At 48.5% G+C, this 27,821-nt stretch overlaps 1 protein-coding gene across 1 annotated transcript in view; it reads right to left on the reverse strand.

The window, feature by feature from the left end:
• Positions 1 to 13,750: 13,750 nt before the first annotated feature.
• Alx4 (ALX homeobox 4) overlaps positions 13,751 to 27,821 on the reverse strand; it is a 37,066-nt gene continuing 22,995 nt past the window's right edge. Inside the window, exons 2-4 of the mRNA XM_035447175.1 lie at positions 23,549 to 23,859; positions 16,622 to 16,750; positions 13,751 to 14,080 (exon numbers count right to left, since the gene is read on the reverse strand). Coding sequence (XP_035303066.1) covers positions 13,751 to 14,080; positions 16,622 to 16,750; positions 23,549 to 23,859 — 770 coding nt within the window. The remainder of the gene's footprint in view (positions 14,081 to 16,621; positions 16,751 to 23,548; positions 23,860 to 27,821) is intronic.

Genomic DNA, 27,821 nt, shown 5'->3' on the forward strand with positions numbered 1-27,821 from the left:
CTGGGGCTGTGAATCTATCCTGAGCCCAACACTGGCCAAGCCTCTGAGGATTTGTGTTTTAGTCCCACCCTTATTCTGGTACCCAGTGTATACCCCAGCTATATGCACAGTACTCCCCCACCATATGTCCCACCTCACTAGGATGTACAGTGTCCCTCAGCTATAGTATGTGGGGACTCCAGTGTCTGTCCCCGATGGATGTAGAGAACCAGTAGATGCCTCAGCTATGAGAAGAGACTCTGGAGTATGTCTCAGCTGTACTCGAGGACCAGCATATGCTGCAACTGTATGTGAGCACCCCAGTGTAGGAGGATCCTGGGAGGTTCCTTTATTTCCTGGCCTCATACACCTTCCCTTGAGGGCCTAACAGGAGTCTACTCCCAGGCTCTCCTTCCTTCAGCCAGAGCAGAGACAGCAGGGTGTCTCAGACCTCTTCCCTCTCTTACCTGGGTCTTTTCCAGATTGTACCTGTTGATGCTGGCTGCCAGCCCTCTTCTGGTCCCCTTCCCAGCTTACCCTGTTACCAGAGAGCCCAGGGGTCTGGATCCTGTCTGCCCTATCAGGGTGGATTACCAAATGAGCAGTTTTTTGCCCCAGTCCCTTTCCTGTGCTATAAATAAGTCCCATGTTTATTTTCTTATGTTATTGAAATGAGCACTTGTGATTTGGGCCTCTTTTGACGAGTCCAGAGAGCGTCCATCCGGTGCCTGGTGAGGGCCCTGCCTGGCTGGCTGCTGTCTGAAGCTATTTGGAGCCTTTTCCCTGTGTTTTGGATGTGGCTTAATTTCAATAGAAAAGGCTGTATGCAGCCCTGTATCTGCTGATTTTCAGGTTTCAGCTTTCTGCCAGCCTCACTGCCTGCTTAGAAGTGAAGTTGTGTTTTTCATTATGGGGATAACAGCCACAATTGAGGAAATTAAGGAAAATTGTGCATTGGTGGCAGAACCCCTCTAGGATTTCCAATAGTCTTTCTCTGGTAGATCCTGTGGGACTCACCTTCATCTCCCTTCTGCCTACTCTGCGCCAAGTACCCTGTCCTGGCTTTCTGGATACAGGCCCAGCAATTTCCCTACTAACAGCCTGGTCTTGTCACCAGTTTAGTTTGATATCTTGACAACACAGCCAAGCGTGGATTTCATTAACTCCATCTCCCCCAATGCATGGGAAATCCAAGAACCAATGCCTTCCTCTACTTCCCTGGCCCTCCTTGTCAGTTATAAGGATGAATATCTGTTATCCACATAGGGGTGTGCCTTTCTATCTCATGCTATCTGTGCTGTTTCTGGAAGCCATGCACTGGGGTACCTGTTAAATGGAAGCCTGGGAAAGAGGAAATGTCCTGAGTGAGAAGTGAGACCCCTCAGAAGAGGTTTTTGGCTTCTTTAGCTTTGGACAATGGACCAAAGCTATCTCAGAGACCTTGACTAGGACCCAGCCCTGTCCATTTTAATTAGAGTTTTATGATCACATGCTCTCACTTCTCAGCCACTGGGCTGAGACAAAGTATCAGAGCACTGTCCTTGTGTCAGTCTTTACTCATTGAAGACATTTTTCCAGCCTGAACCCAGAGTCTATTGAGAGAACTGCATCTAATAGAACTGCATTTAGAGAAAGGACGGGTAGAAAGTAAGTATTCACTTCCATGGTTTTATTCTGTAACTATTAATGATTCTCTTTATTAGGAAGAAAGAATGAAAGAGAAAAGGAAGACAGGAAGAAGGAATGCATGGAAGGTGGAAAAAGAAGGAAGGAAGGACAGAAGGAAAGAAGGAAGGAAGGAAGGAAGGAAGGAAGGAAGGAAGGAAGGAAGAGCCTGATGTGATGCATTGAACTGATAAATCTTTGTTGAGTTGTTATGTATAAGATTCCATTCTTGCTGGAAGGACATTCCTTTGAGCATAACAACGTATTGTTAGCAGCCAGCCAACATTCTGAGATGAAAAGCAACCGTAACAAGTAGGAAAGAGTGTAATTTCAAATGTCTGTAAATCCTGTGAAGACAAGAAGGCATACTGTTGGAGACAGGTAGTGAGTGGGGCATGGTAAAGTATTGTGGAAAGGGTGGCTAGAGGGGACATTTAAGCATAACTTTAATCTTGAGAAGCACCAAACAATGAAGATACCAGATTGAGAGAAGAGTTACCATAAGAACTGGTGTGTGGCCTTAGCTTATGCAAAGGAAGAGAGAGTGTATTAGGAAGTGTTTACAGGAAGATAAGGCAGGCCAAATGGCCTAAAGACCATGTAGGCCAAAAGGATAATGTGTGCTCATTATTAGTGTGAAGGGACGTTACTAGGAGATTTTAGGCAGAAGAATGACAAATCTGAATGACAATTTAAAATAAAGCATTTCAGTTCCTGTGTGGAGAATAGATCATAGGGAGCAAGCATGAAGAGGAAGGAAGTCGGGTTGCTATTTTATTCCAAGTAAGGGCTAACAGAGGCCAGATTGGGATGGGAGCATGAATGGTGAGAATTTATACTGGTTAGAATGTCTTTTAAATTTATTGAAAAATCCAAAGTAGGAGGTGAAAGAAATAAAGGCTTACAGCTAATTCCTAAATTTTCATTCTGAATCCACTAAGTGAAACCATTCCTTGAAAAATGACAGACTGGAGTAAGACAAGAGTATTGAGAGGGAAGATTAAGAGTGCTTCCGTGGTTGGAGAGACAGAGTTAACAACAGCACTTGGTGCACAATCTTGACAGTTGGAGTCAGGATCTCTGCCCCCACGTAACAAGTCAGGTACCCTGCAAATGCCTGTAACTCCAACTCTAGGGGTCCATGCCTTCTTCTGGCCTCTGCATGTTCACAGATGTGCACATCCCCATAAACACACACACACACACACACACACACACCACACAGGCACACGTGCACACTCATGCATACATACATACCCTCACATGGACATATAAAAAATAAAATCTTTTAAAAGTGCTACCTTAGACAATTACCTATTCGAATATAAGGGGTGGTGCTATTTAAACAGTTGGATACCTGGCATTCAGAAGAAAAGTTACAATTAAAAATATAGATGGGATTTAAAACTATAGGACTAGATGGGATTATCCAGAATAAGAGCTGGTAAGAAAGGGCCTGAGCACTGGGCCTGCTCTTATCGCTACCTGGTGGGGAAGAAAAGGAGACTGAAGATTTGGTGACAGATTAGGAAGAAAAATTAAGAATTCTATAAGACAGGCTGTGATAAATCACAAAAACATAAACTGTAGACAACCAATGAAAATACTTTTAAGAGGCATTGTTGCTAAGGCAACATTGAAAGTGAAATATCAAAATGTACTCAATTTAAGGGCAGAGGAAGAAGAAAAGGTAAATAATGAACAAATAAGACAAATAGAAACAAACAGAAAGATGGTTAAATACAAACAGACCACTAATTACATTAAATGTAAATGGCCTAAACATCATGAATAAACTACATAAATCATCAGCTAGTGCTGTGGATTTACTGTGTGTGAAAACCTTAACTCTAATGTGTCAGTGTTGAAGTAAGTTCTCATTCTCTGGAGTTACCATAAAAGCAAAGTCATTTTCCTTGGCCATGCCTCCTGCCATGGTATGAAGCTACAAGAAGGCCTTCACCAGAAGTCAAGAAAATGCCCGCCTTCAGAACCATGAGCTAAGTATACCTCTACTCTTTATAAATGATACAGTCTGTGGTGTTTTGTTACAGCAATCAAAACAGCAAGAACAATTATGCACTCTGTTCAGGAAAGTAAGATACATTTAAGTTTAAAAAGTAGGGGTCAGATTAAGAGAAACATTTAATATTGATAATGATAAAGGGCCATTTCATCAATATATGAATGTATGTAAGAAATAATTATTCAAAAATATATAAAGCAAAAGCAACTAAAAGAAAGACAGAATGCTTAGAATTGCCTAAGTATGTCTCAACAATGATAGTGATTGATGAAACAAGCTGATAGAAAAATGTAGATGACCCAAGTAACACTATCACACACTGTGACTTAATTGACAGCTGTAGAATCCTTCATCTACCACAGCTAAGATCCAACTTGCAAAATTGCATGCAATATTCACCCCAAATGTGTTGCACAAAAAGTAATCCTCAATAACTTTTTAAAAAATTGAGAACATAAGAAATACATTCTTTAGGCCAGTAAAATGGTTCAGTAGATAAAAGTGCTTGCTGACAAATCTGAGGATCTTAGTTTGAGGCACATGATGGAAGGAGAGACCCAACTCCCACAAGTTGTCCTCTGACCTCCACACACATACTGTGGTATTCGTGCATGTGCACACACACACACACACACACACACACACACACACACACTGAAATGAAATTTAATTTTTTATTCTAAAAAAGAAATACATTATCTGAACACAGTAGAATTAAGTCAGAAATCTGTAACAAATACCTTAGAAAGCCCCCTGTAGGTGGAGATTAAATAGCATATTTCCAAATAATACCTGGGTTGCTAGAGACCCAAAGAAAATAATCTGAACTGAGTAAAGATCAAAAGCACCAAACGTGTGAATAGCGTCCCAAGAGGCAGACCTGATTGAATTACTTAAACTAGAAAGGAAAGGAAAGGTTTAAAACAATCTGAGTCTAAGAAACCAGATAAACAAGGCTAAGCCCTGAATGTGCAGAGAGAATGGAGAGCAGACATCCAGGAGCTAGAGAACAGGAAATCTTTAAAACAAAGCTGGTTCTTTGTGAGGGTAATCGAGGGCTTGGGTGTTCAAGGGAAGCAGACGATGGGCATCAGAAAGCAAATGGCATTGGTCCCGGTTCTAGACTATGAAAGGGTCTCCAGTGCCACCAGGCAGGTGAAAGGTGAGTAGGATACCTAGAGATGCATGTTTATCCTTCCTACCATGTGAAGGAAGGTGCCACACCATCCCCCATGGCTGCTGCCACCTTGAACTTGGACTCCTAGCCTTTATTATTGTGAGAAGTCAATCCCTCTTGCTTATAAAAAATTGCATTTTGTTATAGCAACACACACAAACTAAGAAAGAAATGGAAGACAATTTTCTGCCTTCTAGGGTCATTTCATCCAGTAAGAAAACTGGGTCACTCTGAGTCCCATCAGTTGTATGAGGCAGTAAATGACAAAGAGGGATTCCAGTCTCTTCCTATCCCAACTCCCAGCCAATGGCAATGGTACCCCCCATGCTTGGGGCAAGTCTTCTCCATTCTATTCCTGACTTATACACAAGACTCCTTTGGAAGCCCCCTCCCAACTAGAAGAGACACTGTAGGTGTCCCATAATCCAATTAAGCTGACACCTACAGTTTACAAATCAGAGTTGCAGCCCCTGCTGGGCTATTGTCTCACTAGGGACCTGGGACAGAACTGGTTACTGGCCTGAGTTCTTTTTTTTCTTTTCTTTCTTTTTTTTTTTTTTTTGGTTTTTTGAGACAGGGTTTCTCTGTGTAGCTTTGGAGCCTATCCTGGCACTCGCTCTGGAGACCAGGCAGGCCTCGAACTCACAGAGATCCACCTCTGACCTGAGTTCTGATGATATTGACCAGGGAGAGAGTAGGAATGAGATATACCTAGGAGAAAGTGGCAGGACACTAAACCAGAGACTTCCAGGCCACCGTAGGAACTCACTGGGTCTTCTGAGACCCTCTAGGAATGATCAACCACTTGTCCATGTGCATCCCTGTTCTTCACCTGCATAACACACACAAGCCACACTGCTTGTTATTAACTGACTTCTGCCCCAAGACAGCTATCTGCAAGCTGGAGATAGGCCGCTGACTCCAGTTCCATGAGCAGGGCCCCGCCCAACCTCTGCTGCTGTGAGGAACTGAATGTCTGCTGTTTAAGCTGCCTCATGTGAGGGACTTAGTTATGGCATCCCATGAAGGTCCAATACTGCACTGTTCACCTTTATTCATCCCAGGAGTACAACATCACAGTCTGGTGGCACACCTGGTAGCAGTCCCCTCGTGTTTGATGTCCTGCCCTTAGAAACTTGTGTGGGTGTAAGCTCTTGTATGCATAGTGTTGCCAATCTCTATAACTCCTCACTGTGTCATACATTTTGAGTCTTAGACTCTATAATTGCCTTGTGAGAGGATCAGAGAGCCATGTCTCTGTTTTATCAATGTTGGGCACGACATGCAACAAGAGCATCTTAGTGTCTGGCCCGCAGTAGTAGAGCAGAGGCCATCTTTAAGACCAGCTATGACCTGAGTCACTTGTGACTTCCTGGGTTTTCCTTCTTTCCTCAGGACAGGGCTGACTGTGCAAATCTATGTTTGAGGGGACACACGGGCTGCTTCTACACTCCATCCCTGCCCCATCCTCTCAACCATCTCTATCTGTCTGCCTGTCTGCCCATCTGTCTCTATCTCTCTCTCTCTCTTACTTTCATTTTTCTCTCATTCATGGTATACAAAGAGTTTGGGAGCTAGGCATTGGTGGCGCACACCTTTAATCCCAGCACTTGGGAGGCAGAAGCCTGTGGATCCCTGTGAGTTCGAGACCAGCCTGGTCTACAAGAGCTAGTTCCAGGACAGCCTCCAAAGCCACAGAGAAACCCTGTCTTGAGAAAAAAAAAAAAAAGAGTTTGGGAATAACAGAGGTACATTGTAGGTACAGAACAGAAAGGGGGGGCTTGTGAAAAAATTGAAAGAGACATCCCAGAGGACTTGGCAAGAGCACTGCAGCCCCCCTCCCCATCCTGGAACATCTAAGAACCATGTTCTGAAGGGCTCCAGGGAGATCCCATGCAGGCACCATAGTGAGTTTGCGCTCCACCAGCCAAGGCAACACCTTAACACATGGTGTGCACATGGCCATAAACCCAAGCTCTGTGTGCAAGCTTGCCCTTCCTCAAGCCTGTTGGTCTATGTTGAGCTAAAAAGAAAAAAAAATCTGTTTGGAATCACACAGAATTCCTGGGAAAATTTCAACTCTCACACCCCATTGTCTTCTGGCGCCGGCTTACATCTTCTCGCCACGAACATGTAGAGGGTCTGTAGTCAGCCCTATTTTGGGGGAGCTGGCTATTTGTGCTATTTGTGGAGGGTCCATTGTTCCTCAGCTGCTGAGCATGCAAATCTGGGCCATGGGAGGGTGAGCTCCACCCCTAACCCCCACTCCACTCTCTACAGCGCAGCAAGCATTCTGTTGTCTTGGGACCAACCCACTCATGGTGGCCAGGGTTGGCAGGGTTTCTTATAGCAAGGCAGGGGGCACAGGGCAAAAACAGCTTTGGCTGGGCTTGGCACCAAGGCAGGAAAAAAAACTCTCTGAAGGGTGGAAGGTGTGGGACACAAGGGTTATCTAAAGGGGACTCAAACATGGGATTTGAGCCCAAGACTAAGTGGAGAGGCTCCAAGATGAACGCTGTTGGGCTAGGACTTGTTGCACTGTCATGGGAAACTAACCTTGGGCTAGCTAGACACAAGGAGAAATAAATAATGGGGATGGATTTTCTGTCATGTATAGGATTCTCTGTACATTCACAAATGTACAGGGTCAGCCGGGCAGTGGTGGCACATGCCTTTAATCCCAGCACTCGGGAGGCAGAGGCAGGCGGCTCTCTGTGAGTTCGAGACCAGCCTGGTCTACAAGAGCTACTTCCAGGACAGCCTCCAAAGCCACAGAGAAACTCTGTCTCAAAAAACAAAAAACAAAACAATAACAACAAAACAAATGTACAGGAGTCCTGAGGAACACAGCAGGGTTCATGGTCAAGCTGTGGCTCCGAGTTCACTAGAAGCTTCTCTCCAGAGGCCTGAGTCAGCCTCTCCCCACCCCCCACCCCCATCTTCCTCACTTGCTCTCCATCCTTCTTTCCCTCCCTCTCTCTCCAGGATCTCATGTGACCCAGGCCTTAAACTTGCTTTATAGTTAATGATGACCTTGAACTTGGCAATCCTCCTGCCTCCACCTCCCAAGTACTGGGACTACAGGCATGTGTCATCATTTATGCAGTGCTGGGGATGAATCCCAGGGCTTCATACTTGCCAGGGAAGCACTGCACCAACTGAGCTCCATTCCTGGCCTCTTTTGGCTTGATGTAAAGTATACTGACTCTCCTCTGACCTTCCTCCCCAACCCTGATCATAGCTCCAAGTCTCAGTTTACTCACTCAGAACTCTCTAATGAGAGCACAGCCTGGGTCCTGACAGTCTTTAGTTGAATGGGATATGCACCCATAAGAGTTGATGCCCACAGGGCTTTATGTCAGCTCCTAAGAGACAGATGACCTGGGGTGAGTACTAAACAGAGATCCACAGAGGCCTTGTCTGTCAGAAATGCACAGGATCAGTGGGAGATCACCTAGTAGAAGAGCCAGGAGGGGACAGAGGCATTCTAGGCAGAAGCATAGCAATCCCAGTGATGGTGACAAATGAAAGGTCTGATAGTTTGAGGGACAGTGAGTGAAGCTGGGTGGCCAGACAGGGGGCTGGAGCCATAGTCAATAACAGCCTCCCCTTCTCTGAGGGTAGAGTTAGTACTCTCAAGGTCTCAGGTTCCTTGTCTGTAGTTTCAACAGATGGACAAACATATTAAAGTTGGTTTGCCTCACTACCAAGCATGTGCTAACTTCATCTTATCATTACTTCATAAACAGTACAGTTTAACACCGTGCACCTGGCATTCCTGCTGTGGCGAGTATTATTAAAGATACATAGACGATCTGGGTGGATTGGGAGGGCCTGCACCATTGTGTAGAAAGGACTTGAGTATCTTGGCTATGGGTATCCAGAGGTCCTGGAGACAATCCCCCATGGCTACTGAGAGATGGCTGTCCTGAGAGGCACCAGTCTGTGGAATGGATTCCCTCAGTCACAAGGGATGCATAACCCAGTCAGCTTCCCACAAGCTGGACTTGCCTGGAGAAACAGCCCTTGTCTAGACTCTGAGATTCAAGTGTCTGACTCCCAGGGAAGAGCAGAGGTGGGTGGTAGAGACAGCACTCCATGGTTACCGGGTGCATGTGGCTTTTCCTGCCTTTGCCTCAGTTGCTGTTCTGTGATTTGGGGTAAGAGTCCAAATGCCATGGTGTCCCTTGGCCCTAATGTGTGCCAGCTGTCATTTTCTAAAGTGAGTTTCCAGGTTTACCTAAAACGTATCTGTGCTACACAGAATCCCGCCCCCCTACCCCCCCACAGGCAGCAAGTCCTCAGTATCTGCAAGAGAGTGTTCAGATCGTTGGAATGAGAGGCTGGGAAGAGCAGCTCTGAACAGCCATCATCCTTCGTGCCTCTTTGCCACATCATCTTGGAAGCACATGCACGCACCTCATCATTTAATCCTCCCCACAGGTTGTTGAACTAGACAGGGATGGGTGTGTCCATGTGCTTTGGACCCTGCTCCACACACTAGGGGCTCTGAGACTCACGGCCTCAGAGTCTACAAGGATGCCATAGGGAGGAGTTCCTTGTAGCAATCTGAGTCTCCTCCTGCAGCCCCTGTCTGCTTCATCCTTTGTCCTCACAGCCTGGCTTTCAGACTCATTTGTACAGTTTTTTTTTTTTTTTCCTGCTAGGAAAGTTCCTTCTACCACCCAGTACTGGTTATCAGGGCCAGGCTTGGGTCTTGCGTCTCCTAGAGGCCTGCCCTGCACTCTCAGATGCCCTGGCTCTCATCCGGCTTCCAGAACAGCCTCTGGAAGCACTGTTCTTCTCAGGGACATCAGGGATGTGGAGGACGGCTGCTGATGAAGCCCTTCTGGTACAGTCTGTATTAGGCACAGGGGAAGCAAGAAGCTTTGCCCATGAGCCATCCCACTGTCTAAGAAGCAGGCTTAGGCCCCTCTGGCCCCTCTGGTTTGCCTGCTACTCAAGAGCCCCCAATGGTGTGTGTGTGTCCCAGACCCTGACAGCCCATGCACCCTCTTTGCACTGGAGGATTGGCTGGCCACCTGTTGTTAATCTAGCCTGGTAACCCATCCTGCACTGTGTCAGCGGTTCAAAAGGGCACTGTTAGTATTTTTTTGCCGACTTCAATTAACGTGAGATTTCAGAGGCCTCTCTGATCACATTTCATCTGTCATAAGTCAGGAACAAAACAGACAGACTCCAGTTGAGAGGAGGAAGGAGTTTATTGCAAACAACAACAACCAAACAGACAGTCTGGTCCGCTCCCGACAAGGGGGTGCGGGAAGCATCAGCTGCCTCTGCCTTGCATCCCACCCACCTCAGCCCCTCAGCCCCCTTCTTCCCACATTCCTCCCCTCTCCAAAAGATGTAAGTGCAATAACTTACTTTAAAAGAAAAGAATGTTTCTTTTAATATTTTTGCTATAATGTAGTTACATGGTGGTATAGGCAGTAAAACTTTATGGAACGGACCTCAATTTTTTTACATTTTTCTGAAATTTTAATGTATTTTTAATATATATTTATATATATATTTGAATGTTCCACCCCAGGCCATTAAGCTAAAGAAGAAGTTGCATTTATACAGGGTTAGAATATCTTACAAGAACAGCGTGTTTTGGTTGAGGTTCATGTTCCATCTCTCACTCAGATTTCTCTTTCTCTTTTTTTTTTCTGACCACTGCACACCCAAACAGGTTATTAGACACTGAAAACGGTCCTCCAAAATCAGTAGTATACAGGCCTAGCTCTATGTGTGAGTGAAGGTTGAAGAAAGGAGAGGGAAGGGTGGGAAATATTGTCTGGTGGGAACTCCTCCCTATGGCATTCTTGTAGCAAAGTGGGGCTGAGGGAAAAATATATAAGCTTGCCCTGGTTTGAAATCGTACAGTTATTGATTAGCACCCTGGGGGTGAGGTTGCCTGCTACTCTCTCTCTCTCTCTCTCTCTCTCTCTCTCTCTCTCTCTCTCTCTCTCTCTCTCTCTCTCGGGTCTGTTGTCTCTGGACCTGACACCTGACAGTCAGGGTCATTCCTGTTAACCTGGGACCTTGGGTTCCTGAGTCCCCAGAGATGATCTGCCCAAGGATATCCCAGAAGGCAATTGGCTATGTAAAGGGCACATGGTGGATTCCATGGCATCCTTCCTGTCTACTCCTGGAGATGATGCACCAGAGCTGTGTCCAACATGAGCCCCACAGTGAGTGCTGGGGAACCCCTGGATCTTGCTGCTTCCTTGCCTAAATCCCCAGCCATCCTGCTTCTCAAAGGTGGAGGCATAGATGTGAGAAGATAATCAGGGAGAATTAAGACAAATCAAAGAAAAACTTGGAGACATGCCTGTCTGTCCCAGAGCCTGGGACCCTCTGCTGTGAAAGGAAGGGGCTCCTGGAGAGACGAGCTGAGGCAGGCATAGCCACTCTCTGTGATATACCAGGCTGCCAGCATAAAACATGCCACTACTGTGCTGTCAGGCAAGGGTGGCCTCAGCTCACTCAGATGCTTATCCAGCAGTGACCAACTGGCAGGTAGAGTCCTCTTCCCTCATCTGCACCTTGGGAAGATCTGGCTCTTTAGGAAGCTAAGTTGCATGGAGACTTTTGTTACTTTGGGGCATCCTAGGGGCTAAGACAGACCCACTAGGGACAACGGGACTCCACAGTTCTCTTCTGGAGACCTGGGCAGCTGAGATGTGAGACATGAGGAGGCCCCATGGGAGCTCAGGGAATCTCCAGCTGCCCTAGGGACCAGCTGAGGCTGAGGCCCTCCAGAAGAGCCTAGGTGACAACTGCTCTAGAGAGATGATGGAAGGCATGTCAATTCTTGACTGTGATGGAAAACAATCTGCTATTGCTATATACCTTTTCATTCTCAGGCTTATGGGTTGGAATTTGTCTGACTTGGGTCTAGCCTAGCCAGAAATAAAACCCAGGGAAGTTATATGTCACTCCCTTCCCTGAAGTCCTTCTTCCTTTTGCTGGATTCTGAAGGAGTGAGTTATTTCAGTGCACTCCAGAAATGGAGAACTTGTTCCCCAAACATCTGGAACATTAAAGCCGAGCCACAGGCAACACTGAATTCAATACCCAAGGCTTTCTTTGCCTTCCTAAGATCTATTTGAGAGCCACAGTTTCTGAAGAGGTCTGACTCTTACTAGGGATGGCCAACCCAGAGTCTACATTCTACTAAGAGCTTACTCTGTCTACATTCCAGAGCAGATGAGAACATAACAGGTTTGTGGTTCCCTCTTGTCCACCGAGACCTAGGGAAGATCCAAGGCAGGGGTCCTTGCTCCTCAGCCCAACCCAAGAGGCCATTTGGTGAGCAGAACCCTGGGCCTAGTGAGCCCAGCCCACCTCATGAACAATAGTCAAGGCAGAAGGTAGAAAAGGCAAGTGTGTCTCCTCAGGAAAGGCCACCTGCTTGAGGGACCTACCTCAAGGGTGGCTCTTTGCTCCAGCTCAGGTGAGGGCTGGGGCCACTTCAAATCCTAGTTCCAGCTTCAGATCAAGTTAGGTAGAGAGGGAGCCCCTTGCTTCAGATAGGGGACTGGCTTCAGGGCTTCCTGCCATGGAGAGTGGTACTTGATGGGAGGCTTTCGTAAGGCCAGCTGAGGCAGAGACCATGGCCCCAGGGGAAGAAGTAAGGTAAGGATAGGATCTCTAAGAAGGTGTGGAGGGCAACTAGAAAGCAGGTCTCCTCTTAGCCTAGAGGGGCACTGACCTCCACCTATTCTGTGTGGAAAGCTCCAGCAGGTGTGATTCGTGGCAGAGTGGTAGATGGACACAGTCTGAGCATAGAAAGGCCCTACTGGCTGGAAGCTGAGCTGATCACATGTTCTCTGCTCCCGAGCTTCAGCCGTGGCCCTGTGCTCTAGCTTATGTCTTCCAAGGTGTAGACTCTTCAAGCCCAGGACACTGATCAGCAGCCCCAAAGAGTGACCAAGAGGGAGAGGATGAATATCTCAACTCTTCCCAGAGGGGTCCTGAGGAGGCTCCAGTGCTGACCAAGGGACCTCCCCACTGCAGAAGATGCCAGGTGGTACCCAGGTTCAGCCCACTGGATCCTCCCTGTGGTCATCATTCTGGGAGCTTCTCTGCTTCCTGATGGTCATCTGTGGGGTAGTGGCAGTGGAGGGGTGTTGGTCTGTGTCTTGCCTCCTATTACACCTGGCACCCCACTCCCACAGTGTCAACTAGAACCAGTCTTAGGAGCAAAGGTTGGCCCACTTCTCCTTGGAGCTTGGTTATCCTTATGGGTGGACAGCAACAGAGTCCTTCAGTTCTGTCCCCTCATCTCATGTCTCATCCATCACAGGGGACAGTCAAGCTACAGTCACAAGGCCCATGGCATGGGTGGATGATCAGATGCCTTGGATAAAGAAGGTGGGGTTCCATGTGCTTTCTGGGAGCAGAGGGGTTCAGGAACTGACTCTGTAAGGCAGCTTGTTCCTTAAGACACACAGCCATAGGCCCAGTGACCAGGGGATCACACAGAAGAAGGGAAGGTTAGACGAGGCTGGACTGTTGAAGCTGTTAGGTCTTGAGGAGAGCCTAACTTTGACTCAAGTCAAATGGAAGGGTGAAGGAACACGAAGAGAGACAGGGTGTCAGCTTACATGATGCAAAGCTACACATAGAGCCGCCTGGCTTTCTCCACTGCCTTTGGCAGGGAGCAGGGGTCATGGCCTCAGTGCCAGGGAAGGACAAGGGACTACCACCCTCTCCTTCCCAGCAGTCCCTGGGGCCTCAGACTTGGGGTGGCTGAAAGTGCTGAGGGCCAGGCCCCTGGGCCAGACCAGGTTCCTAAGAGGAGAGTCAAGTGGGAAGCTTGGGGCCTGGAAAGCAGGGACGTGGCCAAGGCCCCAGGGAGGAGCACGACATCAGGACTGGCAGGAGAGGCCCTGTCATGTGGCCCAAGAGATGGCTGCACTGTGCTCCTTGGCCTTCATGCGCAGTGCAGCGATGCTCGAGGTCTTGCGGTCTGGTTCGCCATTCATCTCATAGCCATTGAGGCCTGGACTGAGGCCAGCTGCTCCAAACAGGCTGCCCATGTGTGTCTGGCCCACGTGGCTGCCAGCCCCAGAGACACTCAAGAAGTCGGAGACGCTGCTGGCCCCAGAGCCAGGAGGATGAGCATGAGGGGACATGCAGGCAGGCACTGGGTCACAGGGGACCACACAGGCTGGCACTGGTGAGGCAGCCCCATTGTTGCCAATCCAGGACGGGTTCTGAATCTGGGGACAGTGAAGGAAGAGATGTCACAGGCCAGCTAGCAGGGCAGTGGTATAGAAGGGGCTCCTACCCTTTTTACCTGTCCACCATTACAATGAAATCTTAGGTGTCTAACATTAAGGATGCCCAGGGAGTTGGAGGTAAATTTATGTTTTAGAATTTCAATTCTTAGAGTAGATCCATACTCGACATTCAGTAGCAAGGATTGAGTTTCCATGAACCTTGGGTCCAGTAAAAGCATTAATCTGGATCAACCTGAGAACATGTTGGGGGGGCGGGGGGCACAGACTCTGGGCTTGCAGGTTGGGGTGGTATGGGGATCAGTGTGGGAGCAGACATCTGAATGCTACCATAGGCCCAAGTCAGTCACTAAGGCTCCAAGAGAGAACACTTGAGGCTTTCCAACTAGCCTAGCAGTGAAAAGGTAGCCCCAGCCCCCAGGTGGGGTTCAACGACAAGTTTTCTCTTCCACTGAAATGACTGCCATTCATTTTCTCTTCCCACCCCCTACTTCTGGCCTCACTTTCCTCTGCCTTCGAAACATCTCTGAGGAAGTAAATCTGGAGTACAGAGGTCCCCTTTGAAGAGAGGACTATGTTCCTCTAAACTGTAACTCTAGGTTCTCAGTTGTTTCAGACAGGTTTCTTCTGGCCTACCCACCTGAAAGGTTTGAGAAGAACTCAAGAAGCCTTTAAAAGCACCAGGTGGACACTGGTCTTCAAGATCCACAGGGACTTCTAATGGTCCCAAGAACTGCCTGCAGACTGACTATGTCCTGTTCCTGATCCCAGCATGTCCCAGAGAGGGGACAATTTGGCTATCACCCCCTCTTGGAAATGGTCTAGGACCTGGAGTCTGTGGGGGCAGATGGGAGAGACAGGCAGGGTCTCGTGATGGGAAATGTCTTTCTGTATATATGTGTTTCTCTTATTGGTTGATGAATAAAACACTGTTTAGCCAATAGAGGCAGAAAGATAGGCAGGACTAGGAAACAAGGAGAATTCTGGGAAAGGTAGGCAGAGAGGTACCAGAGAGAAGCCATGTAGAGACAAGGAAGACAGGACATGCCAGGTGTTCTCCAGTAAGATAAGGTCATGTAGAAATACATAGATTAGTAGTTATGGGTTAATAATTAAGACAGAGCTAGCCAATAAGAAGCCCTAGTCATCAGCCAATAGTTTTATAATTAATATAGTGTCTCTGTGTGCTCATTTGGGGCTGAAGTGGTGGGACCTGGTGGGACAAAAATAACAACAACAACAACAAAAAAACTCCAGCTACAGTCTCTTGTTTGTTTCTTCCCTCTAGCTCTGAGCTCAGATGGAAGTGATCAAGGGCAAAGAGTGAGAGTTAGAGGATTCTGACCCTCGAATCCTCAGGGAGCCAACCCAGGTCAGGGCTGGGATGGACAGAGGCTGTGTGACAGCACCACACAAAGGCACACTTGGGATCAGTGGTGGTATTAGCTGCTGGAGAGTCTAAGACTTAGAGCTGGAGGCAGAGTGCAAACAGGAAAGAGGCATACATAGGTGGGGGGGAGGGGCGGAAGGATGTCATGAGAGGAGGTGTCAGCGATGCACTCAGTCAGATAGACATCTGTCCAGGAGCCCTGCATGCCTGACATCACTCACAATACTCTTTGTGCTGGCTGATGAACACACAGGAAGTTGCTGGAGAAAGGAAGGGAGACAGCAGGAAAATGCCTGAATGTCAGGCCCATGCGTGGTACCTTCCAGAAACCATGACCCCCTAGACCTTATAGCAATGTTATAGAAGAGCTGAAGTGGACACTTATATCATATCCAATGTGTAAGCAAAGAAGCTGGATCTCAGAGAGTTGGAGACACACACAAAGACAGCAAGACTAAGACTGAGGAAGCTTTGTTCTGGGCCCGGATCTCTATGTGCGTTCCCTCCTAGCCACAAGCCCTCGAAAACACACTTCCTTAGTGTAGGTACCCTGAGTGACAGGCAACACGCTGAAAGCACCTAGTCTTCCTGTCTGCCAGATCTTACCCCAGCAGAGGAAGACACTCTCCCAACCTTCTAGGTCTCCCACAGTCAGGAACAAACAGAGACCTGGGGTCTCTGAGCCTAGTCTGATGGGGGATGTTCTTCTGTATATATGTTTCTTTTATTGGTCGATGAATAAAACATTGACTGGCCAGTAGCCAGTCAAAAAGTATAGGAGGGGCTACCAGGAGAGTGCTGGAGAAGGCTTGGGAGAGTGGGGGAGAGAGAGAAGCCTTGAAGAGACTCCATGCTGCTAAAGGAGTAACATGCCAGATTATGGGTAAGCCACAGCCTAGTGGAAATACATAGATTAATAGAAATAGGTTAATAATTAAGACAGAGCTAGCAAATAAGAAGCCTGAACCACCATCCAAACATTTTATAATTAATGTAAGTCTTTGTGTGTTTATTTGGGTCAAAGCGGCTGTGGGACCAGGTGGGTCAGAAATCTCCATCTTCACTGTCCCTCCTCCTGCACCATCAGTGCTGGGGTCTCGTGTCAGAGGAGACAGCCAGGCAGGAAGACTTACCTGGGCATAGTTCTCTGCTCGAGTGAGGAGGGGCAGTTCATAGGCCGTAGAGAAGTGGGTCCGGACCTGTTGCATCTGCCCAAAGCGCTCCCTCTTCCGCCACTTGGCCCTCCGGTTCTGGAACCAAACCTACAGAACAAAGCGGTGGTCACAGGGCTCAGGCCTTGTTCCCCTGCAGGGAGCACTGCTCCTTAATTCCACCAGCCAGATGTGTGTGTTAGGGGCACAGAGAAAGAGTCAGCCTCCACCTTGCAATCATTGGTATAACAACTAAAAACAGAATTGTCAGTATTGGGAAGGCTGCCTACACTGCACTGACCGTAAGTGTGATTTGCTGCCTAACTGCTTAAGCTTCAGATTCCAGAACAGGTAAGTGTTGTATGTGTATGCACACCCACACACACTCACATGCACACCCACACATAAATGAGGAGAGAGTGAGCACAAACCATTGGTTATCTGTCTTCCTAGCACTTTGTATAATCTGCAGAGAGTCACAGACCCCAGGAAGAATCCCATCAAGCTATGAAGACCGTTCAATTTCCTTATCTAGTCTCACACAGTGCTGAAGGCTTGTGGCTCTCTAGGACGTGTCTATAGATGCAAATCCAGAATACACAAGTCCCTGTATCCTTTTAAGAGAAACCAACTCTGCTCAGAGCTGCCCTTGGGTGATGGTGGGTGAAACCTTCTGGAGCAACAGCTGTCAGAAAAAGATGTGTGGAAACAGGAGCTAGATGGTGGAGGGTGCCTACACCAGCTGGGGAGTTGCCCTTAGGGAGCTGTCGGTAGGGTTAACTGCTGAAAATCCCATATAGGTTGGCTGATGCTGGCCAGGTGGTACCTCTCTCTGAGGCATAGGTCCTAAGCCATTGGCTTGACCAAGCACTCAGTCAGGAGAGAGGTCTCTGAGTCAGAGGTAAGTGTGGAGACTCTGGTGGGGTAGCTGAGAACCACCCGAGACTCGAAGACAAGGTCAAGGGCAGGCTGCTACACTAGGGGCCTTAACTGGTTATGGACAGAGTGGAGGGTGCCATCAGAGATGGTGGGAGAGGACAACGGTGGGAAGAGGGCAGACCATCTCCTTAGAAGGCAATGCCAGCAGCTTACTCTGTACTGTTCAGTGGGATCTGTAGATTCAGATGCACACAGGAACAGCTCAGCAATGTCTGCTCAGTCTGTGGCCTGCAGGCCACATGCACCCCAAGACAGCTATGAGCACAGCCCAGCATAGAAGTGTAAACTTGCTTAAAACACTTGAAAAATAAATTGATTTTGTAACTCAATTGCATGGTTCTTGATCATAAGCTTTGCTTATGACAGTGTCCTATTGCAACGGCAAATTGGTGGACAGGTCTGTGCCAGGGTGGTCTGCACCCAGGCTGCTCATTTGGGGCCCAGACTGTGAGAAAGACGATGTTGACAGGCAGGGCAGAAGCTTCCCTAGCCACAGCAGTCAGCTGCGCTTCTGGGATGAGAACAGAGTAGCCTCTCCACCATCCTTCCCTGGCAGCACCCAGACTCCTTGAGAACCATAGTAGAGGGGTGGGTCTTCCCCAGAGGCTGCAGCCTGTGGGGCTTCTAGAGTATCTTTGAATAGAAGGGCCCTTGGCAATGTCTGCACTGCCGAAAGCCTTGATTTTTTTCATCCTCAGAATGGGGCTGAGGTCTGGGCTGAGGTCCTGGTAGAGGTGGTGCTGTGTGAGGACAGCAGATGGGAACACAGCATGAAGTTTCTAGAGCACTCAAGTTGTTTGTTTACGGCTCCTGACCTCATTCTCTTGCTTTCAAAATCTGCCCATGAATATTCGTTAGTGTTGGGTAGGGAAATAGAGTGCACTTCCTCTCCAGCTCACTTGCCACTTCTAATCTGACATATACACACATTTACACACAAAGATATCTATCTGCTCCTTGCACATATATATATGTGCACATACATACACACACACACAGAGTATCCTTCCTGTGACCTCCCTGGAGAGCAGCCCTCTCCAAGGCTCAGGGTCTCAGTCCCTGCCCCAGAGCCTGGGGGAGGGGTGCTTTGACTCTGGGGTGCAGGCCTGGGATGCCCACTGGGAGAAAGGAGCACATGGGGGCTCTTCTGTGCGGTGAAATGGGATCCCCCTTTATCAGCGGCTGCAGTGGGGGATGGGGGACGGGATGGAGGAATCAATCAGAGAAGGTTGTTTTCATTTCATGTTTAATTTCCTGCAGACTGAGCTCAGCCTTCCGCTCCATCCTCAGCCTCCCAGGGTTTTCTGGGGAGGAGGGGGGCGCTAGAGGCACCAAAATATACAGTTTGACTCCTTCCTCTCTTTGGGGGTGGGGTAGAGACAAGAGAAGCAGCTGCTGCTGCTTCTGCTGCTGTGGAGGTTTTGTGTCTATGGGCTCCAGGTTCCTTTTGTGGTGGATATAGAGGTGGCTGATGTCACTGAGGGCTGTGAAACTGAGGACCCAGGGATGCCTGGTGTCTGGCAAAGGGACCTGGAATAGTGATACAGCGATATAACGCTTGAGGGAGGTGGGGAGCCCCATTGTTTGGGGAGGGGCAGCCAAGAATATTGTTTGTGGGAGGGAGCAGAAGAGGGCATGGTAAGATGTATTTGATGAAGGTAGTGGGAGGTGGGGACAGAGTGGAGAAACTCAGATTAGTGGGAGCTGGCCTGCTGGGGACATCTGTCTTAGGGTGGACCTTTGTCCCTATCCTTGCCCTGGGCCTGAGGCCTGAGCTTATGTTCTGCCTTTCCTGTTCCCCAGTCAGCTGAAGCAATTAGCCTGGCTGGCCATCAAAGTCCTCCCATCCTCTAGGAGTTCACATGGTACCTGGTGGTCCCTCTGTGCTCCAATCCATGTCTCTGTGTCCTCCCATCTCTGACCCAAGCTGGGCCTCTGGGCCTCAGGGCTACGCAACCACAGGCTTGTCTCTACAGCCCCCAGGAGGAGAGCTCACCGAGGTCCCCACTGTGCTTCCATTCTGCATGTTGCTCCCAGGACCACCCCGTTCCTGGGGCCACCCGGGCCTGGCCCACTCAGCACAGGCCTCTCCGGAGGACCAGGCCGTTCAAGGAACCAACTGTCTTGGAGGAGGCCTCTCTAACCGCAGCCCATCTGGGGCCAGGGCGGGGTGGCCCAGGGCGGGGAGGCCTCAGTCGCATTGTCTTCAGACACCAGCTGTGGAGATTGGAATCCCAGACAGCAGAGAGAGAGGCCCTGAAGCCCCCTGGAGCAGGGCCAGACCCCAGGCTGCTTCCCATGAAGGACCATCTTGGGACCCCCCTCATTGCCCCCTCCTTGTTCCTGCCATCACTGTACACCAGGCACCTGGCTTGCCACCAGCAGAGTGTGGGTCCTGAGCAAACTCCACAGAGGCAGGCAAAACAGCTCTAATACAGTTCTAGTACATCCCTGCACTGCTCATCCCCACCCCCAGGGCACTGCCAGGCACAGAGCTCAACCCAGAGGTTTGACGCACATGGAGATCCCACCCACCCTGCTGCTTTTGTACAGAGACAAGATTAAAAACAATCTGGCATGTGCTGGGAACAGCAAGCTGAAGTCAAAGAGCATTGGCCTAGAACTGGGGAGTCCTGGATTCCAGGCTCAGCACTGCTTCTGCATCGCTGTTAACTCTGGGCAATCACTTCCCACAGCTAGGTCTTTCTTCTTCCTCAAGAGATGGTGTGGTCTTTTCTGCACTACCATTCTGTAATTTTGTAACCTTCCTATTTGAAAGGAATACATTTGGTCATGTATAATTTGTAATATGTATATTTGTTTGTCTGTATTTGTAATTTATCTGTAATATATTTTATAGTCTATAATAATTTTATAGATAATAGATTAAGGTTACCCTTTCTACCTTGGCTGACAGGAAGCTCAAGGCTGAATTTGGACAATACTGAACCTTATCCTGATGGGGTTTCTGTTTGTTTGTTTGTTTGTTTGTTTGTTGACACAGTTTCTGATCTTAAACTAAAATAAATCTCTAATTGTAGATTTTCTCAGCGTTTTGAAAGTAAGCTTGTGTATGTCTGTGTGTGTCATGGAAACAGTGTCCTGGCTGGCCCAGAAACACTTGCTCTGTGTCATTCTCTGTTTCCTGCTTGGTAATCCTTGAACTCAGCCCTGGACACTCACATCATTTGAGAAGTGTGCGTGTGTTGCTTGCATGCACACAGGGACACACATACAAGCAGAAAGCAAGCAGGTTTACTCCATGCCAGCATGCTACCTACTGGCACTGTGGACTTGCAACCAGTCATCCCTTTCTCTACCCCTCCTGCCCTGGCCCCGATCCCATCCTGGGCTGGAGCTGAGGCTGGATTCAGGGCTCCTCTGTGAGTTCATATCTCACGTAGGTGAGGTCTCATGGGGCATGAGATGGCTCTGGCATGGCAATAAAGCCCAGATGCTCTGCAGTTCTTTGTCAGACCATGAGACTGCAGCATGTCCCATCAGGCAGCTACAGTGTCTAGGGCTGCAGGCTTCCTGGTAACCATTTTGCATTTTCTATGTACCCAGGTTAAATGGTAGACATCTCAGTGTGTTAAACAGGACTTGGTGAAGCTGATAGGCACTCTGACACCTCAGAACCGCCACTAGAATAAAACAAAAGCTACAGTGTCTATGAGTTTTCCTCGGGATCACAACACTTTTTGTACTGACTCCCTGGGGCCTAGACCACAGTGCTGTGCCCATTAAAAAGAAATGCTCTTGGGGTTGTTGAGATGGTTCAGTCTGTAAAATACTTGCCATGGAAGCAAGAGTACCTGAGTTCAGAACCCTAGAACCCACTTAAAAGAGTCAGGCATGGAGATGTGCACCTGTGTCCTCCAGCACTAGCAAGTGGAGCAGACAGGAGGCTCAATGACTACCTAGTTCAGCCAAATCGGCAAGCTCAGAGTGCAGAGAAAAAGAGATGTTTTCTGAAATATAAGATCAGGAGCAATTGAAGAAGACACCTAATGTTGACCTCTGGCTTGTGAGCGCGCATGCTCGTGCTTACACACACACACACACACACACACACACACACACACACACACACACATTAAAATACATTTTTTTTAAAGGAAGAAACCCTCTCTACTCACATGCACCAGGTTCCTGCCTGCCTGCTGGATAGGAACCCTCATCCTCCATTCTTGCCATACCTTGAGTGGAAAAGCAACCTGACTGTGGAATTGATTTCATATTAAGCTGACACTTGAATGCTAGTGTATGGGCTTGACCATATGTGCTTTGGCATATCAGGCTTTCACTTTCTTTGCTATGATTTCCTGCAGAGGAGCACATCCTCTGGGCAAAGCAGGGCCACTGGGCTGCACAAACTTGCTGCCTTTGTTGCTCAGCATCCAGCCTTCTCTCATTGGTGGGGACAGAGAAGTAAATAGGTGTGGCCCAAGCCTATAATCCCAGAGCGTGAAAGGCAAGATAAGAGGATCAGTAATTCAAGGCTAGCTATGATTACAAAGTAAGATAAAGGCCAGTCTGAGCTACATGAGACCCTATCTTAAAAGCAACACAGGTGGATAATCTCTCATTTCAGGGACAAGATAATCTCTCATTATGTGACAAGTCATAAAGTCTACCCAGAAGAGGAAGCAGGACAAATGGAAGAAAGTGATCCACTTTGGTTGTGTTGAGCTGGGTTTAGTTATAAAGGGCTATGTAGTATTGTGTGGTATTTAACCAAGTGGAGCTGGATTGATCAGTACTGAGTTGGCACACTGAGCAATGCCTGGGTTTGTTTGGGCTGAATGGAGCTATGTTTGGTGAATTGAGTTGAATTTGTTGTCTGGTACTGTGTTGCATTAAGTTCAATCTTGTTGTGTTGAACTGGGTTGAACTGAACTGTGTGTGCTGAGTTGGGTTGTTTTGGGTTAGTTGAGTAATACTGGATTGGATAGGGTTGGGTGTGATGTTTTATGTTGGGTTGGGTTGTACTCGGTTGACCTGATCTGTGTATTGTGAGTTAGTGTTGAGTTGGGTTGTACTGGGCTGTGTTGGGTTGGGTGGAATTATGTTGGGCTATATTATATCGGTTTGGGCCATGTTGCATTGGGTTGAACTGAGCTGTACATGATGTGCTGTGTTATTTTTTACTGTGTGGTGTTGTGTTATATTGGGTTGGGTTTTACTGAGTTTAACTGAAATCTGTGTAGTGAATTACACCTTATTGAACTGGCTTGTTCTTGGTTGTGTCATATTGAGATGGGTTGAACTGAACTTGTGCAGTGAGTTGTACTGTTTTGAGGCAGGTTGTCCTAGTCTGTGCTCCTCTGCACTGGGTTGTGCTATGCAATGATTGGGCCATGTTCTATTGTGTTGTCCTGGGGTTGACTGACCTCTGTATAGTGGGATGCACTGCACTGACTTGTCTGTAGTACTGGCCTGTATTAGGTGTGCTGGGCTGAGTTGGGTTGAATTTGGTTTGGGTAATGGTGCTAGTAGCGCATTGTATTGGCCGTGATGGCCAGGAGTCTCTTCAGACGAGGCATGTTGATTGGGTCCTGAAAGTTGTAGGAAGCAACTATCCTAGACAGGCATGGCTGTATTATTCTCTGCTTCTACTGTGGGGCTGTGAATGTCTGTGCCTTGTTCATCTGCAGTCAGAGAAATGGGCCTCCTAGAAGAGACCTGCCTTCTTGTCCTGCAGTTAAGGCATGGACTCACAGTCTTCTCCTTCATCCACAGGGCCTCCCTCTCCTGCCCTAACCCTGCAGAGCTGAATATAGTGGCTGAGCAGATATACTATGACTGGGGAAGGGGGCATTAGGGTGACCAGATCCCCTCTTGGCTTGGTAGGCCCTCCTGAGGTGAGGAAAACCTGGCATAGCCCACAGTAGTCAGTAGATCCCAGTGGAAGCTAGAGCCCAAGACCTGGAAGGCCTTGTGGATCCCCTGCCTGCCACTCTGGCTGACCTGCACACGGGCCTCCGTGAGATCGGTCCTCATAGCCAGCTGCTCTCGTGCATACACATCAGGGTAGTGTGTCTTCTGGAAGACTTTCTCCAGCTCCTCCAGCTGGTAGCTGGTGAAGGTGGTGCGGTTCCGCCGCTTCTTGCCTTTGTTGCTCTCCGAGTCAGTCTTTTCCAGGGGACTTGGGATGTCAGCACTAGCCCGGTCCTGGGGCCCCTTGGCCCCTGTCTCCTTCACACTGAGGTAGCTGTTGTCCATACCCACGGGTTCAGAGTCAGGGGGCAATTCTGGCTCACCCAGGTTGCTCTCTTTGGCTGAGGAAAAGAAGGGAAGGTCAGAAACTTGAATCCAGCAAGGGAGAGGGGAGAAGACCTTACAGAGACACACTGAGTACCAGGTCAGGGGACTCACATTTCATATCCTAGCTTTTCATCCACATGCTGGGTGACTTTGGGGCAAATCCTTCCTTTCTCTCACCCTCCGTGGCATCATCCTTAAGTGGGTCCCTTCTGGCACCAATGTCATGTAGCTCTTGGTTTGCTTGTCTGACCTGTGATACTCTTCCCCTACAGCCAAAATCTCTTTGGGCATGGACCCAGGGACTAGCTGACATAATACTGAGGCTCCCTGGAGGAGGAGAGAACTCTTTAACCACAGTGGACTTGGTGAGAGAGAGAAAGACTAGCATTGAAGCACACAGTGTGTTCCCCATGAGAAGCCCTGGAGACTGTCTCCAGACTTTAGTGTTGAGAGACCCACGGTTCACCTCCCACTCCTCTGGTAATACTGGTCTCCCTGCCCACAGAAGGGCTTTTAGCAGGTGGGTTTCACTGGGGCATGGGTGCTTGCTGGGGTTTCTTTCATTAGCAGCAGCTGTCACTGTCTATCACAGCTGTTCAGGCCTTCACCTCACCTCTGAGAATCCACTCTTTGGGGCTACAAGGAATCCTCACAAACAGTTCCCACTCTAGGCTCTTACTGCTACCTGCTGACAGAATCAGGCTCCCATGGTAGATTCTGGGAAGCTCAGAGACACAAGGAACCAATTCAAATCATGCAGGTCAAGGGTAGGGAGGTGGAGACCAGGCTAGGAGGGTGGGAGCTGCTGGCTCATCCATCCGTCTGGGCAGACCCACTTGCCTCGCTATTGCAGAGGGCTCAGAGCCTGGGCTCCAGGGCCAGACACCAGGGTGTGTCTGCCACATCTCTGGCTCTACAGCTCCATGTTTCTAATGAACCCCTTTGTGGCTCAGTTTCCCTTCTGTAACTCCGGGGTGAATAAAGATACCCACAGAATATTCCTTACAGGTTATGAGAAAGGGAGGGGCACCCAACCAGCTGGTTCCATTATTATTGGCTCCTAATTCTGGTCTGGCCTTGCAGGCTTACTGTCCCTGGCAGCACTAGAGGAGTATGACCCAGGACAAGGCCTCCATGGGAAAAGTCCCTGGGGTATAGGCATGTGTATAAAAACACCATAGGATGGGAATCAAACATGTCTCCAGATGTGGGGAACCCCTTTTTGGCCGCATTCCTTATCTGAGACTCAGGGAGAAGGAGACAAGTTCAACAAGAAAACAGTTAAAGTGTGGAGGGGGATTGTGAAAAACTCTCAAATACACTTAAGCTCTGTCCATTTACAGCCAGCACCACTCATTCTGACCGTCTGCTGCTTATTTTCGAAACAGGTCATGCAATTTGAATTTGTGATTAGAATGATGCTTCTAGACTTGATCTTCTGATGCCATCCAGACTGGGGACAGGGGACTGACATATCAGGTTTGTCAGCCTCCCTGTGCACATTAAGGAAGGTGAGAGGGGCTTTTTACTTCTGTCATTCTCCCTCCAACTCTGTGGCACTGAAAAAAGGAAGGAGAGGGGAGTGCCTAGAGTAGGCCACTCACGGCGTCAATGCCACAGGGGTGGCTGACCCACCCAGAGGCATCACAAATGACAGCCATGTGAGCCCAGCTTACACAGTGGGCCGTGGCTTCGGTGACAGCATTGTGTGAATTGCAGCTGGCAGCTGGGCCAAGAGCTTCCAGCAAAGATATTTATCTTCCTGGCAGACAAATAAGTTTTATGTTTTGGGTTTTTTTTTTCTTTCTTTCTTTTTTTTTAGGAAAGAAATCCCACCCAGCTCACCAAAAATAAACATTCCTCTTGTGCAACTTCCTGACAGCCAGGCCAGGGGAGAAGGCCACCACCCTCCTGGCCTAGCCCTGCTCCCCAGGCCCATCCTTGCCCTGGGGACCCTAGTAGTGTCTCCAGGCACCCAGCCTGGAGCTGGGATCACCCCATGGGAATGAGGGCCAGTTGAGGGCAGCTACATAAAAACCAGGGTGGAAGGACCAGTCCCAGCTTCTCGTTTAGACTGAGGAAAAACAGGCTGGCAAGAAAAAAGAATACTCCTTAATTATGCACAGAACACAGCCTCCTGCTCTTGGGACTGCCCTGCTCTCTAAGCATAGGCATGGAACCTGTTTCCAGGGAGAAGAAATCCAAGGCCTCTCCCAGCATCCAGGAGTCCTGCCTCCGAGGACGGGGGGCGGGGGGGAGGGGGGTCTGCTAAGATGCAGTTTAAGGCACCCTCAGTATGGAGCTAGTTCTTGGCCTAACAGATGATGGCAGAGGCTCCAGTCTTCTGATGAGAAGTAGGGTCTACCCCTGCCCACATCCAGCCACCCACTGCACCAAGAGAGTGGGAGATGGGGAGACAGCAAGGTGGATACTGAGATCACAGCCCCAGAGGGAGGTGCCTGCTCTGGGCCTCAGTCCATTTTGCCATGTGTATGTACGCATATGCACATGGAGGCCAGAGGGCAGCTGCAAATGCTGTTCTCAGGAGCCATCTACCAAGTTCTTGGATGCAGGGTGTGTCACTGGTCTGAGGCTTGCTGTTCCACTAGGCTGGCTGGATAGCGAGCTCCAGGGACCCACCTATGTTCACCTCCTCGGAGCTGGGATTACAAGCCCATCCCACCATGCCTAGCTGTTTTAGGTGTGTTCTTGGGCTCCAACATCATGCAGGTGTGGCAGGCACTTTACCGACTGAGCCATCTCCCCACCCCTCAAGGCCATTTTTTTTTAAGTGTTTATTTTATCTGAACGTGCACCATATGAGTGCCTGGGAGTTATGGAAGGTTGAGAACCATCATGTGGGTGCTGGAAATTGAACCCAGGTCCTCTGTAAAAGCAGCAAGTACCCTTAACCCCTAAACCATCTCCTAGCACCTCTCCATCTTTTCTTTCTTATTTTTTTGTTATTTAAAAGGATTTTTAACTTTCAGTATATTCTGATCATATTCCTCCCCTCCCCCAAGTGCTTTGAGAGCCTCTCCCCATGCCGACCTACCTGACTTCATGTTCTTTCTCAAAAAACAAATGAAAATTCAATACAACCAAGAAAACAAAGTAAAACACCACCCAAAAAGAAAAAAGAAAGGAAAAAAACCCACTACCAAACTGTAACCAAATAGAAGCGCGCGCGCGCGCGCGCGCACACACACACACACACACACACACACACACACACACACACACACACACAAAACAACAAAACAAAACAAAAAACAAACCTGTGGAGTCCATTCTATGTTCGTCAATTACTCCTGAACATGAGGCCTGCCCTGGGAGGAGGATATAGCCAGTGTCACTTCATTAGAGAAAACTTATTTTCCCTCTCCCAGTCGGTATAAATGGCAGTTAAAGTTGTTAGCCTTTGCCCTAGTCAGCTGGTCATTAATTTTCTTGCTTTAAATGCTGAAGCTGGTTCCTTACTCTAGACAATAAAGGAAGACTCTCCCAAGTTCTATAGCCATACACACCTTCTGAGAATGGCAAGCCTGATCCCCTGGATGCCTAAGGTAGGAGACTCCCATCATCTGTCTATAAGCTCCCTCTCCACGCAGCCACCATGGACACCTGTGTGCCAGGGTCCCACTGCATACTTGCAGAGAGTTGCTGCTGAACAGGGAAGGGACCAGGTATGAATCAGGTACATGAGAATTGCGCAAAAGCATGCCACTTTCAAGGCTGATGGCTCACATGACGGGAGGTAACTGAGAGAAAGCGGGTAGAAGAAAAGCCCAGATGGACCTGAAGGGACATTCCTCTCCACACAGCAAGCAGGAAGAGAGAAATAAGCAGGACCAGCAGGGAGGGGCCAGCATCTAAACCAGTGGTTCTCAGTTTTCCTAATGCTGAGACCCTTTAATGTAAGTTTCTCATGTTGTAGCAATTCTCAACCATAAAATTATTATGGGGGAGGGTGGGT

Source organism: Cricetulus griseus, chromosome 6, assembly GCF_003668045.3.
Source record: "Cricetulus griseus strain 17A/GY chromosome 6, alternate assembly CriGri-PICRH-1.0, whole genome shotgun sequence".
NCBI classification, from domain to species: domain Eukaryota; kingdom Metazoa; phylum Chordata; class Mammalia; order Rodentia; family Cricetidae; genus Cricetulus; species Cricetulus griseus.